We start from the raw sequence: 15,534 nt of genomic DNA on the forward strand, positions 1-15,534 counted from the left end.
CTACTTACTGACTTTGCACTCAAGGATCACCCCGACTTTGCCTCCTGCGGCCCCCAGGTAAATTGAGTTTGAGACCCCTGCTTTAGATAAACTGTAGACTCTGGGAAATCCAAGACCTCTCTGTAATCTTCACAAATTTTGCCAACTTTCCTCCCCAACATTCAACATTTCACATGCGTGAAATCCTGAATGCGATTAAAAATCAGACTTTCTGAGAAGTCCCATTTAAGAATCTAGAATGAAAGCACAGGAGGTAGGGCGTGTTCCTTGCTCAGGTTTGATCTCAGCATCCCCTATGGTGTGGTTCCTCCCCCCCCACCCCCCCAAGCTTGACAGGAGTGATTTCTGAGGACAGAGCCAGGAGTAACCCCTGAGGGCTGCCAGGTGTGGCCCAAAAATCAACCAATAAAACAAACAACCTATTCAGTACAAAGTAGATGCTCTATCACTGCTGAATGAGTGAAAAAAACAATGGAGGGGCCAGAGCAACAATAAGAGAGGAGGAGCTTGCTTTGCTCAGAGCCAACCAGGGTTTGATTCCCAGTATCCTACATGGTCCCTGGAGCACTGCCAGGAGTAATTTCTAAGTGCAGAGCCAGGAGAAAGCCCTGGGCATGGTCAGATGTGGGTCCTCCCAATGGATTTTCTTTTTTTTTCTTTTTTTTTTTTTTTTTTTTTGTGGTTTTTGGGTCACACCCGGCAGTGCTCAGGGGTTACTCCTGGCTCCATGCTCAGAAATTGCTCCTGGCAGGCATGGGGGACCATATGGGACGCTGGGATTCGAACCGATGACCTCTTGCATAGAAAGGCAAACGCCTTACCTCCATGCTATCTCTCCAGCCCCCCCAATGGATTTTCAAAGAGAAGTAGGAAATCATTATCTGTTGGATTCCTATGTAGCATTATGATCATAACTTTATGGACATTAATTTCATAATACCACCAGTGATGTGTACATACAACGATCCAAAGAATAAATAGCAGTGGGAAAGGGAAAAGAAAACAAATTGCTTAGGGTTATTAAGTCAAGATTTTACCACATTGGGGTGGAGGGGGCTGAAGAGACAGTACAGTGGGTAAGGCACTTTATAAGCAGCTGAATCTGATTTGATCTCCAGCATCTCATATGCTTCCCTGAGCCCCACCCAGAAGTGAACCCTCAGCACAGAGCTAGGAGTAAGCCCTGAGCACTGTGGGGTGTGGCCCTAAAACAAAAGATTTTACCAAAAGTCTACGTGACTTGTCACTCTTGGATACTCAAGATTCTGGGAGCTGCTACTAGAAGACGAAGGTTTTGGGGGAACAAAACCTCCCCCAAATCTCTTCTTTGAAGAACCAAGAAAACTTGAAATGGCATGGGATGGCTCTCTTCTTTGAGGATCCAAAACTAGGAAATCCCACTGGTAACTTCCAACTACAGTCACAACCGCCCAACTTTATAGTGTCCGAAACTCAAGTGGGTGTAACTAGTCCATTGCACCGATGAAGACACAGAGATGTGGGTTCAGAGAAATAATAGGTAGGACAGAGGGTAAAGCAAGTCTTGCCTTGGGCCCAGACAATCTGGTTCATACCAGGGCATCCCATATGGTCCCCCAGAACCCTGCCAGGAGTGATCCTGAGTACACAGCCAGGAATCTTGAGCCCCCCCCCAAAAAAAAAAAACGAAAGAAACAAGAGATGAAAACGATGCCCACCGTACAAAAAGGTCTAACATTTCCCCTTCCCCCCGCCCCCCCAAACCCTGATTTCTTCTTCTAAGCATTCCACCCGATGGAACAGAGATTTCTCCCTGCCCCTGGGCGCTTGAAAATATGATCTAATCTGGACTCTGCCCTGGGGACGCAGGAAGAAGGCGGCAGTGGAGGGAAGGAAGAGCTCTCACTGCAGACAGACTCAGGAATGGGGCAGAAAAACCCCAGAGGGGAAGGCCAGGCTCGAGGGCCCCATTCCACCACCTGGCTCCTTCCCTCCGATCCTTGTTCTGCTGCTTCCCTCTAACCCATCCATCCCTTCGGATGACCCCATCAGTCCCTCTGGCGATCCACCATCCCACCCGCCCAAGATCCCGACGCCCCGCAGCTCACCGAAGTCGGACTCCACTCCCTCCGCCACGCCTGTCAAAAAGCTCAGCTAAGAGGCCAACATCCGGCTCTGCGGCCGAGCGGGAACCGCCCCCTCCCAGTTCCCTCTCTCCCCAAGCACTTCCGCCACACCTCCGGCCCCAAGTTTGACCTCGCTCCTAACCACTTCCGCCACACCTTTGGCCCACGTTTGACCTCACTCCCAGCCACTTCCGCCACACCTCCGGGTCTCTACAAGCCACGCCCACTTCCGGCGCTTCTACGGCAATGGTCCGACTCGTCCCTCCCAAAAAGGAGGGGGTTGGAACGTTTAGTTCCACCTCCCTTGCCATTCGACTCTCTGGGGGGGAAGCTCCAGAACCCTAATTTCTTAGTAGTATCCCACGGAATTGTTTCATGTCTGTGCTCTCCAACTTTTAGTACCGGATACGAGTGGGTTTAGCACTTAGATTTCGTGCCTGAAAGGAAAAATCGCAAGTTCAGGACTGTTTCCGGGGGGAGCTGAGAAGGCGACGCTCACTTCCGGCGGGAGTAGTTTTGTTTTTGTTTTTGTTTTGTTTTTGTTTTCCTGGCCCGGCATGGAGGCCTTCGTCGCTCTCCAGGGTCTGCCCTGGGCTTGGCCCTGGGTCCCTCTTCCGTCCAGCAGCAGCGCCTCGGCGTCTGGTGCGTCGGGGAGGCCCTGCGGCCCAGACAGCTCTGGGGGCCCCTGGAAGACGCGGGTGTTGGTGACTCCGAGCAGGAAGGCGAGGTAGTGAACCCCAGGCCCGAGGAGGCTTGGAATAACGGGGTTCCTCTTCGATCAGAAAGGTGTTCGGAGGTTCTGACGTTGCCGAACCGTCCCCTTCCCAACCCACCCCCAGATGGTTAGAAGTTAGAAGCGAAGCGTCCCTCCTTGCGGAGTAATGATGAGCATGAGATATGTAGATATTTTGGGGGGGTTTGGGTCACACCCGGCAGCGCTCAGGAATCTCCACTGGCAGGCTTAGGGAATCATATGGGATACCGGGATTTGAACCACCGTCCATTTGCGTGCAAGGCAAATGTCCTACTTTTGTGCTCTCTATCTCTCCAGACCCTAGCATGAGATTTTTTTTTGTTCTTTCTCTCCATGCTGCCTTTCAGAAACTTCACTTGACATTGAGAAATCGAAGTGTAAAAACATCCATAAAAGTTGGGCTAATACAGTGCTTCACGAAAATGAAGGTCAAGAATAAAATTTTTCTAGAAATTAAAGACCCACGGATAAAAAAAAAAAATAAGGGGCCCGGAGAGATAGCACAGCGGCGTTTGCCTTGCAAGCAGCCGATCCAGGACCCAAGGTGGTTCGTTTGAATCCCGGTGTCCCATATGGTCCCCCGTGCCTGCCAGGAGCTATTTCTGAGCAGACAGCCAGGAGTCACCCCTGAGCACCGCCGGGTGTAGCCCCAAACAAACAAACAAACAAACAAAATAATAAGAAAAAAATCCCGATCTAGTCCCTGGCCTAGTGAAAAGACCTGTTCATTGTTCATCTCTGTAGTTGTTAAGAATCCATGGCCATATTTTATTTTAGTCCTCCAGGGTTCTTTTTTGTTGTTGTTTGTTTTGTTTTGGGGGTCACACCCAGAGTCCCTCAGGGGTTACTCCTGGCTGGCTGAGAGGACCTTATGGGATGTCAAGGATCAAACTTGGGTTGGCCACATGCAAGGCAAATGCCCTACCCGTTGTGCTATCACTCTAGCCCCCACCCCGTCAGGGTTCTTTAATAAGGACACAGAAGGGGCTAGGCTGTGGCGCTAAAGGTAAGGTGCCTGCCTTGCCTGCGCTAGCCTTGGACGGACCGCGGTTCGATTCCCCCGGTGTCCCATATGGTCCCCCAAGCCAGGAGCAACTTCTGAGCACAGAGCCAGGAGTAACCCCTGAGCGTTACCGGGTGTGGCCCAAAAACCAAAAAAAAAAAAATAAATAAGGACACAGAAACTCTTCTGCAGGTAGAGTGAGTCAGAGTATAATAAGTAACCCCGGGCCGGGTAGGTGGCGCTGGAGGTAAGGTGTCTGCCTTGCAAGCGCTAGCCAAGGAAGGACCGCGGTTCGATCCCCCGGCGTCCCATATGGTCCCCCCAAGCCAGGGGCGATTTCTGAGCACATAGCCAGGAGTAACCCCGAGCGTCAAACGGGTGTGGCCCAAAAACCAAAAAAAAAAAAATAAGTAACCCCACCTGGGCCGTGATTTTTCCTTTTATCACTGGGGTCTTCCCCAGATTAAAAAATAACCCACACACTTGGGGGTCCAGAGCATGCTAGCCTAGGACGGACCGTGGTTCGATTCCCGGTGTCCCATATGGTCTTCCAAGCCAGGAGTGATTTCTGAACACATAGCCAGGAGTAACCGCTGAGCATCACTGGGTGTGGCCCAAACCCTCCCCACAAAAAAGAGAGAAAAAAAACTTGCAACTGGATGGAGCTTGCCTTGCACAGACCAAATCAGTTAGTATTCAGTATCCCATATGGTTTCTAAGTCTTCCTGAAGTGCCTCTTGACCGTAGAGCCATGAGTAAGCCCTGAGGACCTTCAGATATAGCTCAAACCCACCCACCCCTGCCAAAATAATAAGGACTTCAAAAACATAGTCCCGGGGGCCAGAGAGATAGCATAGAGGTAAGATGTTTGCCTTGCATACAACCGACCCAGGACAGACAGTGATTTGATCCTTGGCATCTCATATGGCTGAGTGCAAAGCCAGGAGTAACCCCTGAGCACAGTAGGATGTGACCCAAAAACCTAAAAATAAAAAAAAGCATAATTCTGCAGAAGTGGAACAGGGTCTTCACCAAACAGGAAGAGTTTGCTTTTATCTGTTTTTCTCCTCTGACCACTTCCGACATAGAGAAGGACTCTCTTGGTTTATTTCAGCATGTGCCTCTGGGCCCCTGGGCAGACGTGTGTGCCTGTGAGCAGAGCTCAGGCTGGACTAGGTAGGTTGTAGAAGGTGCATTCATTGGGCAGCCGTTGTGAATTGGGATGAAAAGGAATTTGATAGAATCTCCACCTAGATCATTTGCACTGAATGTGCCCAAGTATTTCGGACTCAGATGGCTCTCAAGCTGTGGGTTTTCTGACAGGGTCGTTTGAGGATGCTCTCTTGACTAGCTGTGCCTTTGCTTTGCAGTTTGGTGCAGCGGGCCCAGGTGGAGGATGAGGGCAGCGTGTCCCCCGTGCGGATCGAGGAGCGGCTCCACCTACAGGTGTGCCGACCAGTGCAGCCAGGCTCTGAGCTGCTTCTGTGGCCCAGGTCACCCTCCGATGACCTGAACCCCTTACAGTCCCTGCCGAAGGAAGAGGCAGTTCTGGCTGTGGTGACAGATGTGTAATCCCCTGGGCAAGAGGACATGGGCTCTCCCAATGAGGAAGCAACAGACCTTGGCCCAGGTATACAACTGGGAAATGTGGGCTTCCCACATTACCCCCCAAGGAGACAGCCAAGATAGTACAGTGGGCCAGGCACTTGCAGGTTCAGTCCCTAACATCACATATGGTCCCCAAGAGTGAACCTTAAGAGAGAAATAAAGCCAGGCTGATGGCTTTGTGAAGTTTGGAATTAGGGTGATCTTTCCTAGGGAGGTTGGAGGGAAAGATCTTGTTAAGATTTGGCTGAAGATCATTATAGGGAACAGCTTAGATTTAGTTTCCTTGGTAGTGGGTGAATTTTCAAACAAGAGGTTCAGAGATTTGGGAAAGGTGTCCTTCCTACTGAAGTTCAGGGACAGGTTGGAAGTGAGATGACTCAGAAGGTAGGAGTTCAGGTTTCATCCCTAGCACCTTAGGATTCCCTGGGCATGGAGAAGCCCTTGAGCACCACCAGGTATGACCCCAAAACTGCAAAAGAAAAAAGGTTCTGAAGTGTAAACTATCATTTGATGTTGTCCATTGAGTAAATGATAACTCTTTTCCTGAGATTGAACAGTAAAGATAATTGTCGCTATTCATTTTGAGGGGGGATAGGGGCAGAGTTCACACTTTTTAGGGGACCAAGAGGTTAATTCTGGTGATACTTGGAGGATTGAGCCAGAGGTTCAATGCAAGGGCCTGAGGATTCGGGGCTACTTGGGCCCAGTGGTGCTGGTGATTACCTTACCTGAGCTACCCTTGTCGTGGTTGGTGGGCCTTTGGGGCCTATACCCACCAGTGCTCAGGAGACAATGTGCTGACAGGGTTGAACCCTGAGAGGAACCCATGTAGGGTGCTTACAAGGAAAAGGCCTTTACTAACTCCTCTATTATCTTCTCAGCACCTCCTTGGTATTTATTTGCTGGGCCCCTCAGATATTTCCTACATGTTCTAGACAGGAAGGAAACTGTGGACAAGGTTTCCAATTTGGTTTTCTAAACAGCTTAAAATAGGGCCTTCTTTGTTTCTCAGACTTGCTGAGGTGGGAAATTCCCCCTCAGTACAAGGGAGAGCAAGGGAATGCTAGGGTTGGATTTACTCAGATACTATTCAGCTCTTGGGGCACTGGCATTTCTGGGGTGTGTCCTCGGTATGTGAGACTGGACAGGTAGGCACAGATTCCCCCTAGCTAGGAAAGGGAAGGTGTCCTTCCTACTGAATTTTGGGGACTGGTTGAAAGCGATTTTCCTGGAGATACCCTATCTCCCCTGAACCCTACTCTTGCCTTTCAGATCCCAACTGCCAGACAACCCCTCATGTCCAGGCAGTACATATGCTGAACTCAGAACTTGAGGCCCAAGCCCCAGACCAGCATTCTGTAGTATGCCCACAGCTTGCCTCCTCACCTCGAGGGCCACATGGACCTGGAAAACGCATCCCTGACCCAGGTGCCTCCCGAGCCTCCATGTGACTCTGCCACCCAGTTGGAACCAGAAAGCAGCGAGGCTAATACCCTTTCTCCTGCTGTACACACCCAGCTGCCTTCTTCCCCAGCCAAGAAGTCCTGTAGTCCTGGTGCCCACTGCCTGACCAGCTCTGAGCCCTCGGAGCCAGGGGCCCAACGGACAGCTGAGTGCCAGCACCCCAACTGCACCCGTGCTCCTGTCAGGTCCTCCCAGCCCAACCAGAAGCTCCCCGAGTCAGTGCCAGTACCAGTGCAGTGAGTGTGGCAAAGCATTCCTGCAGCTGTGCCACCTGAAGAAGCATACATTCGTGCACACAGGCCACAAGCCCTTCCTTTGCACTAAGTGTGGCAAGAGCTACAGCTCTGAGGAGAGCTTCAAGGCCCACACACTGGGCCACCGCGGGGTGTGGCCCTTCCCGTGCCCACGGTGCGACAAGGCCTACGGCACCCAACGGGACCTCTGAGAACACCAGGTGGTACATTCTAGGGCATGGCCCTTCACGTGTGAGCAGTATGGCAAGTCCTTCGCCAGGCGGCCCTCCCTGAGGCTGCATCGTAAGACCCACCAGGTGCTGGCTGCCCCCGCACCCTGTACCTGCCCCATGTGTGGCCGGTTCCTGGCCAACCCAGGCTTGCTGCGGATCCACATGCATCTGCACACTGGCGAGAAGCCTTTCTTGTGCCCACACTGTGGCTGTACCTTCCGCCAGCAGGGCAGTCTGCATGGCCACCTGCGGCTGCACTCGGGAGAGCGGCCCTACTGCTGCCCGCACAACACTGACGCCTTCCCACAGCTGCCCGAGCTTCGGCGACACCTCATCTCGCCCACAGGGGAGGCCTACCTGTGCCTGTGTGTGGGAAGGCCCTCCGAGACCCATATACCCTGCGGGCCCACGAGCGCCTACACTCTGGGGAAAGGCCCTTCCCATGCCCCCAGTGTGGCTGTGCCTACACCCTGGCTACCAAGCTCAGGTGCCACCTCAAGGTGCATCTGGCAGACAAGCCCTACCGCTATGCCACCTGTGGTATGGGCTACAACCTGCCCCAAAGTCTCAAGAGGCACCAGCTCAGTCACCAGTCCAGAGCATCTATCCCCACCACCCTGGCATGTCCAGCTGTGTCTGAACCCACCATAAATCTACCACAGGCTAAGCCCAACCTGCTAGAGTTAGAAGGCCAACAGGCCAGCTCCCAGGCCCAGGGCATCATCGAGGTCACTGTCTCTGAGGACCCCAGGAAGTTCCTCATGATGCCTGAGGAGCCAGGGTCCCCTTTCAGCCTGGTGCTCATCCACAGGGACCTGGACTTCAGTGCCTGGATGGAGGTGGTAGAGGTGGAGGTGGGCACCTGACCCCCTAGCCCCGGGAGATTGACTGCTCCATCTGCCTTATGGGTGAGAAATGCTCTTCCCTCCCTCTTAGGGACCATCTTGATTCTCAAGACTTAGGAGGCTAGACAAGGTTGGTTTGGGGTGGGGGGTATGTTAGGCTTCCTTAGTGGTGCCTGGGGGTCACTCCCCATGCCTGGATGCTGTGGGGTGGGGGGCTGTGCTGCATCTCTCTGAGCCTGGTGTATGGTCCATATTGATTTCCAGTGGGAATGGATTTTCTGGATCCCTGTCAGTGATCCATACCGATGTCCAATGAAGCTGTTTCTGCCTCTTTCTTGAAATGTTCTCAAGTGTCCATCCGTTAGACATGGTGAAGTGAGCTGTCAAGAAGTGACTGGCATCACTGTCATGGTGCTGCTGGCCCAGTCTAGGAGAGATGTAACCTTTGAGGGTTAAAGCCCCTAGCGTGGCTCGCAACACCTGTGTCTGTGATCCTAATTTGGGATTATTTTGGCATCTTTTCTCCTGGGAGCTGGGTAGAGGGCTTGGTTCTATGCTCCAAGAGCAAGAGATACTTGCTGGAGGTAGCCAGGGTCAGATCCAGTCGCTCTTCATGCCAAGGGAGGTCCAACGGGAAGTCATGTGTTTAGCAAATATAGCTAGGGGGCAAGGGAGCAGCTGAGATTGGGCAAGTGATGGCCTGCACTGAGCTGCTCGTAGGCAGAGGACAGCAAGCACTGGCCAAGAGCATAGCAGGACATCTGGGTACTGTGTTCAGTGGGGCATGATGACGTTTCCCAGGGGATACTGATAAGTGCTCAGGGACCAGGGAGATGGCCCCAAGGGTTAGTGTGTGCAGACTTTGGCATGCAGGAGGCCATATTTCATCTCATCTCTGACATTATATGCTCCCCTGAGCACTATTAGAAGGCAACAACCCCCACCCCCAGGGATGCTGGGTATGAAGCCACAACTGAAAAAAAAATTAAGAGGGACCAGAGTGATAGCACAGTGTTAGGGCGGTTGCCTTGCATGTGACCAACACAGGACACACCCCAGTTCAAATCCCAGCCCCATTTAGTCCCCTGTTGCAAATCAGCCCCTGAAGAGGTTGACTGATGGAGGGATGGAGGATGAGGTCTTTCCCCTCCAGCTCAGAGCACGAGTCTGCCATCCTGTCTAGCCGACGGTTCCGAGGTGAAACGGCGGGTAAACAACTCGCAGACAGGCTTGTGGAAATATTAGCTTTATTCGGTGGACAAGACTGAAGTCCAAAGACTCAGCATAAGTTCCAGCCAAAAGCTCTCGCCTTCCACAGACCCATGTTTTTTTTTTTTTTTTTTTTTTTGGGCCACACCAGGCGGTGCTCAGGGGTTACTCCTGGCTGTCTGCTCAGATATAACTCTTGGCAGGCACGGGGGACCATATGGGACACCGGGATTCAAACCAACCAACTTGGGTCCTGGATCGGCTGCTTGCAAGGGAAACATAGCTGTGCTATCTCTCCGGGCCCAGACCCTTGTTTTTATCCCCCAGAATCAGGTACCACCCAATGGTGGGATCAGATGCCACCCAATGGTGGAAGCAGAATCAGGTACCACCCTAGGGTGGGGGCAGAATGCCAGGTCACACCCTAGGGTAGGCACAATCACCGATCAGGGTAGGGTCAGTAACATAATAATCCCCTAAAATATTTACATAGACAACAGTCCCCCAAGCCTGCCAGGAGCGACTTCTGTGTACAGAGCTAGGAGTGACCCTTGAGAGTTGCTGGGTATGACAACAACAAAAAAAAGAAAGAAAAAAAAAAAAAAAGAAAAGAAAAAATAAGAGCTAGGATTCAATCCCCACTGGCCATTGCTCTGGCTGTCACTCACTGGAAGAGGAGGAGATGTATTTTTGTTTTTTTGTTTTTTGGTTTTTGGGTCATACCCAGCAGCGCTCAGGGGTTACTCCTGGCTCAGGGGACCATATGGGATGCCGGAATTCAAACCAATGACCCTCTGCATGACAGGCAAATGCCTTACCTCTATGCTATCTCTCTGGCCCCGAGTGCACACTTCTTGGTGCACCATCCTGATGGAGAACTTCTAAGGCTACACATGCCTACAGGGTTGGTGCAGCACAGGATCAGCAGGGGCCCTGAATTGGGAGCCTCCTGGAGCATGGTGACCCAGATTGGGCCAAATCCAAGCCTTGGAATGAGATGATTGGTGGGGAAATGAGTGACTGGCTATTACACACTGGGCAGTGACAGGGTCTGGACAGGCCTGGGATTCCTGATTTCCTCCTGAATTGAGTGCCCTTCCCACTGAGGTCAAAGGCAGCCACTAATGGAAAGATCAGGCACTGGAAGCTTTCTTTTCTCTTAATTTGTATGTGTGTGTTTGGTTTTGTTTGTTTTTAGGGCTATATTAGCAGTGCTCAGGGGCTGCTCCTAATGGTACTAGACTTCCCTATGGTATCAAAGCTTACCTATGAGCCCTTTGAGCTTTTCCTCTGGGCCTAACATTTGTTTTTGTTTTTGTTTTTTTTTTTTTTGTTGTTGTTTTTTGGGTCACTGCTGGCTCTGCTCTCAGAAATCACTCCTGCCAGGCTCAGGGGATCATATGGGATACCGGGAATTGAATTGGTGTCTGTCCTGTGTTGGTCTCATGCAAGGCAAACACCCTGCCTCTGCACTATCTCTCAGCCCCCCTGATTTTTTTTTTAATGTTTTTTATTGAATTTGCTTTTGAGCCACACCTGACTCTGTTAAAGGACTTCTCATATGTAAAACAAGTGCTTTAACTTCATTTTATTTTTTATTTGGAGTTTGGGGACACACACAGCTATACTCAGGGCTTACTCCTCAGGAAACTATTCCTGGTAGTCTACTCCTGGTAGACTCCAGGAAACATTTGGGGTACCAGAGATCAAACCCAGGTTGGCCACATACAAGGCAAGCACTTTACTTGCTATACTATCTCTTCATTCTCAAGTACTCTAACTCTGAACCAAATCCTGGCTCCAAAGCTTGTCTGGGTTTTGTAGAGTTTGGTTTGCTTGCTTGTTTTGTTTTTTCCTTTTTGTAGTGCAGGAGATTGAGCAGTGTAAAACTCCTTATAATGTTGATGGTCCCTTTGTCTTGTGTAAGTTGTGTTTTGTACTGAGTCTGGATGCTCCTTGCTATAGGCCAAGATGTTGGAAGATGCTGGTCATCTTTCAAACACTAATGTACCCTCACCCACACAATGTTTATAGCTGATGAAACAAAAATCAAAGGGAACCACAAAGCATTTAGTACGAAATCATACCATTGAATAAAGCTTTATTTTTTTTTATTTTTATTTTTAAAAATAAAAACAAAACTGTTGTTTTGTTCTGAGCAGTCTTTTGTGTTCCCCCCCCCTTTATTGTGATGTGGCTGTGGGTGGTGTTTCACACTTGGTTGCAGGTGCACCAGGAGGTCCGAATGCCAGCGGTACATTTCTTTATTGTGGAGCCATATTCCCAATTCTTGTGGGGTTGGGAGATGGGATGGAGGGTGGAGAGGCCCACCCAGAAGTGCTCAGGCTGTTCCCAGTTCTGCTCAGGAGTGATCCCAGCAGCAGTCAGGGCCAGATGTGCTGCATTCAAATTGCTAGGCCAGCACCTTAACCCCTGAATTCTCTCTGGTTCCCTACCCAACTCTCTTAGCCAAGCAGAGAGCAAAAATGTCAGTAACCATATTTTTTCTTTTGGGTTTTTGGCTACACGTCACGGTGGTCAGGGGTTACTCCTGATATTGTTCTCAGAAATCACTCCTGGCAGGCTTAGGGAACCAGATGGGATGCTGGGGATTGAACCCAGGTTGACTACATGCAAGACAAAAGCCCTACCAGCTGTGTTACCGCTCCAGCCCCCGCCATGTTTTTTTCTTATTGGAAAGTATTTTTTGTTGTTGTTTTTTTTTTGTTTTTGGGTCACAACCGGAGCACTCAGGAGTTACCCCTGGCTCTACACTCAGAAATCGCTCCTGGCAGGCACGGGGGACCATTTGAACCACTGTCCTTCTGCATGAAAGGCAAATGCCTTACCTCCATGCTATCTCTCCAGCCCCTCTTATTGGAAAGTATTAAGTATTAAAGGAGATACTTGCTAGCTAGCTAGGAACTTAAAATTGGACTAAGCTTAATACCATATGCTTAAATGGAAGTGCTCACTCTCAAAGGCCTCCCCCTAAATAACTTGCCACTAGTAAGTGTGAATTTATCAAGTCAGCAGGAACCTTTCAAGCAAACCCCATTTTTCTAGTGCTCTGAATTTTCCAGCATAAAGACAGCACAAGATCTAAAATGTTTCCTGTTCTTGTCTTACCTGTACCCATGGGCATGCTATAGGCACAGACTGACTACAACTCTTTTTTTGGGGTGGGCCACACCTGTCAGTGCTCAGGGATCAGTTTTGGTAGTGATTAGTGCCAGGGATTGAAGTCAGGTAGGTTGCTGGAAGGTAAGCACCCTACTCTGTCCCTCAGAGCTCAACTCTGAGTAAAGACCCAGAGAGGGACCAGAGTAGTAGCACAGTGGGGCTACCCACAGCAGCACGCTGCTGACCCAGGATATATGCGGGTTCGATCCCTGGAATTCCATATGGTCCCCTGAGCCTGCCAGGAGCGACTTCTGAGCACAGATCCAGGAATAATCTCTGAGAGTCACTAGGTGTGCCCCCCCCCCAAAAAAAAAAAAAAAACGAAAAGAGGGCCCAGAGAGATCATAGAGGGCTCAACAAATGTGTCTGAGCCTTGGGTCCCTACCCAGGGGTTCAGTGCACATATCTGAGCCCTGGCTCTTTCCCAGACTTCTACAGAAAGAAAAGGGCCAGTGTGATCTGAGGTCCATTTTGTGAGGTTGCCTGGACTGAATTGTGAGTTTACAAATGCTGGCACACCCTCTCCCCTTTCCACAAGTCTCACCTTAGCATCACAAGATTTGCCAGCCAGGGAACAAGGGGGCAGTCAGACTAAATGCTGCAACCCAAGAGCCCTGTGTGTTGATTTTGGGGCCACACCTAATCTGGCAATCTTCTCACAGACTGCTCTTGGTTCTGCTGGGGATCAAACCTCCACCTGCCATGTGTGTGCTCCAGCCTCTGGGCCAAATCCCTGGCTCTGCTACTATCTCTTGATCATGTGTGAAGTTCCTACACAGTGGAGTCCCTTTAGAAGAGGGTCCGTGTGATGGTGCTTGGTTCTCCCTGTCAAGACGGGTCCTGTTCTAGGCTGGTTTACTTAGCTCTAGTCCAACCTGGACAAGGAGGGGAGCCAAGAAGAGGGTTAAGGCACCGATCCCAACATCACATAGAATGCCCCCCAAAACCTAAAGAGAAAAGGGGAATCCTCTGTCCTGAGGCAGAAAGGATGGAGAGTGCCTCTTTTCTCTCCACCCCTGCCCTTACTCATTATTTAATTGATGAAAACAAAGGTTTAGTATCATTTGTCAACTAGGAACCTAATTATAGCCCCAGGGCAGGGTCTTCCCTGTTGTTTTAAATATAAAATATAATGTCTAATGTCCACATGTCTGGGTGAGGCCTTTCTCGGCACAGCATCTTTAGCCCTTTTTGCCGATGGGTCTGAAGAATGGTAGTAGTGGCGAAATAATCTTGCAGGCAGTCAGTTGAAGTTTTAGGAGTTAGCCAGCTTTATTTCATGGCCCTATCTGCCATGTGCATTTCCTCACATGGCTTCTTGCTAAACTTTTTTTTTTTTAAATATGGAACGCTTCACGAATTTGCGTGTCATCCTTGCGCAGGGGCCATGCTAATCTTCTCTGTATCATTCCAATTTTAGTATATGTGCTGCCTAAGCGAGCACCTTGCTAAACTTTTCAAGCAGCCTCTCTCTGCTCCTTTCCTTCTGGCTATCTGCCTGTTATTTTCTCTGCTGCTCCTAAACCATGTCTTTCTCATCTCTTTTTCTCTGAGCTCTCTCTGTCTTCTTTTCTGCTGCTTTACATGCTTCCTTGCTTCTTTTCTGCCTCCCCTTCTTCTCAGGCAACACCTTATATTCTTTATGCCAAACCAAAGACCCCCTCCCAGGTGTGAGTGGTTCTGACCCTCCAGGTGAAATTAATATAGGGCATTGGGGGAGGCTTGGTATGGATTGAAGTGGATGGATCACCCAGAGTCGGAGAGGAAGTGTGTGCCAGGACCACCAGCTGGTGCTGGGGTGTGTGGGCTGGCTGGTGCAGGTGCTGCAAGCCACTGTCACAGCGCCAGAGCAAATCATCCCTCTAGCCCGCTCCTGCTGTAACACGTGAAACCAGTCTTGTGTTTACACCAAACACTTGAACTCGGATGCTCTCCAGAGCCCTTCTGTATGATAGCCCAGAGTGGAACCAAATCCCAATGCTATCCACCAACTTACAAACAGATGAATAAAATGTGCTACATTCGTGTAATGGGAGAATGTAATTTATTTTTAATTGCCGAGAAATGCTGGATTGGACCAGCTTTGAGATTCTGCCAACAGAACTGAGCCTGCCAAGCAGGGGTGGGGGTAGGATAGGCAGATAAAAAGGCACCTGGGGGAGCTGACCAATAGTACAGCAGGCACTTGATTGACTGGTTTCGATCACTGGCACCCCATATTGTCCCCCAAGCCCTGCCAGGAGTGATCCCAGACACAGAACCAGGAGTAACCTCTGAATACCCCTGGGTGTGGGCGCCTTCCCAAAAAAACATTGGGGGCAGGGATTAAAGTGGGGGTGGGATTGGGGTGCTTCTGGCCAGTGGAGTGCCTTAACCCCCTTGTGCCTAAATTATGAACACTTAACACTTGTAGATCACTGTCTCTGGTGAAGTCATAGCATAGCAGGGAGGGTGCCTGCTTGCAAGCAGTTTAGCTGGGTTCAATCCTCAACACCCCATATGGTTTTCCTAGCAGCACCAGAAATAATTCCTGAGATTCACTGGATGTGACCCAAAAAAATAAAATCAAAAGTAAATCACAACCTCAATTTAAAAAAAAAATAGGGGCCAGAGAGATAGCACAGTGGTAGCATGTGTTTGCCTTGCATGTGGACGACCTGGGATGAACCCAGGTTCAATTCCTGACATCCCATATGGTCACCTGAGCCTGCCAGGAATGACTTCTGAGCACAGAGCCAGGAATAATCCCTGAGCACCACCAGGTGTGACTCAAAATCAAAAATAAATAAATAAATAAAAAGAAATAAAGAAATAGAGAGAAATAAAAAAGAAAGAAAGAAAAGAAAGAAAGAAAGGAAAGAAAGAAAGAAAGAGAAAGAAAGAAAGAAAGAAAGAAA

The 15,534-nt window shown here is 50.0% G+C and overlaps 2 protein-coding genes and 1 non-coding gene across 3 annotated transcripts in view; 1 reads left to right on the forward strand and 2 right to left on the reverse strand.

Moving 5' to 3' along the window:
• Nucleotides 1–2,203, reverse strand: part of ARHGAP1 (Rho GTPase activating protein 1) — a 23,037-nt gene extending 20,834 nt beyond the window's left edge. The window contains exon 1 of the mRNA XM_049779692.1: nt 2,088–2,203. The gene's annotated coding sequence lies outside the window, so the exon portion shown is untranslated. The remainder of the gene's footprint in view (nt 1–2,087) is intronic.
• On the forward strand, nt 1,483–8,266 carry ZNF408 (zinc finger protein 408). The gene is given in 9 exon segments (XM_049780708.1): nt 1,483–1,498; nt 2,066–2,272; nt 2,687–2,856; nt 4,977–5,038; nt 5,233–5,492; nt 6,743–6,831; nt 6,899–7,081; nt 7,083–7,761; nt 7,764–8,266. Coding segments are annotated over 9 exon segments (2,169 nt in total).
• A 5,708-nt stretch (nt 8,267–13,974) lies between these two features.
• Nucleotides 13,975–14,081, reverse strand: LOC126019685 (U6 spliceosomal RNA). The gene has a single exon (XR_007499314.1). It is a non-coding gene; the product is annotated as a U6 spliceosomal RNA (small nuclear RNA).
• Nucleotides 14,082–15,534: the final 1,453 nt, after the last annotated feature.

The sequence above is a fragment of the Suncus etruscus genome, chromosome 9 (assembly GCF_024139225.1).
Source record: "Suncus etruscus isolate mSunEtr1 chromosome 9, mSunEtr1.pri.cur, whole genome shotgun sequence".
Taxonomy (NCBI): domain Eukaryota; kingdom Metazoa; phylum Chordata; class Mammalia; order Eulipotyphla; family Soricidae; genus Suncus; species Suncus etruscus.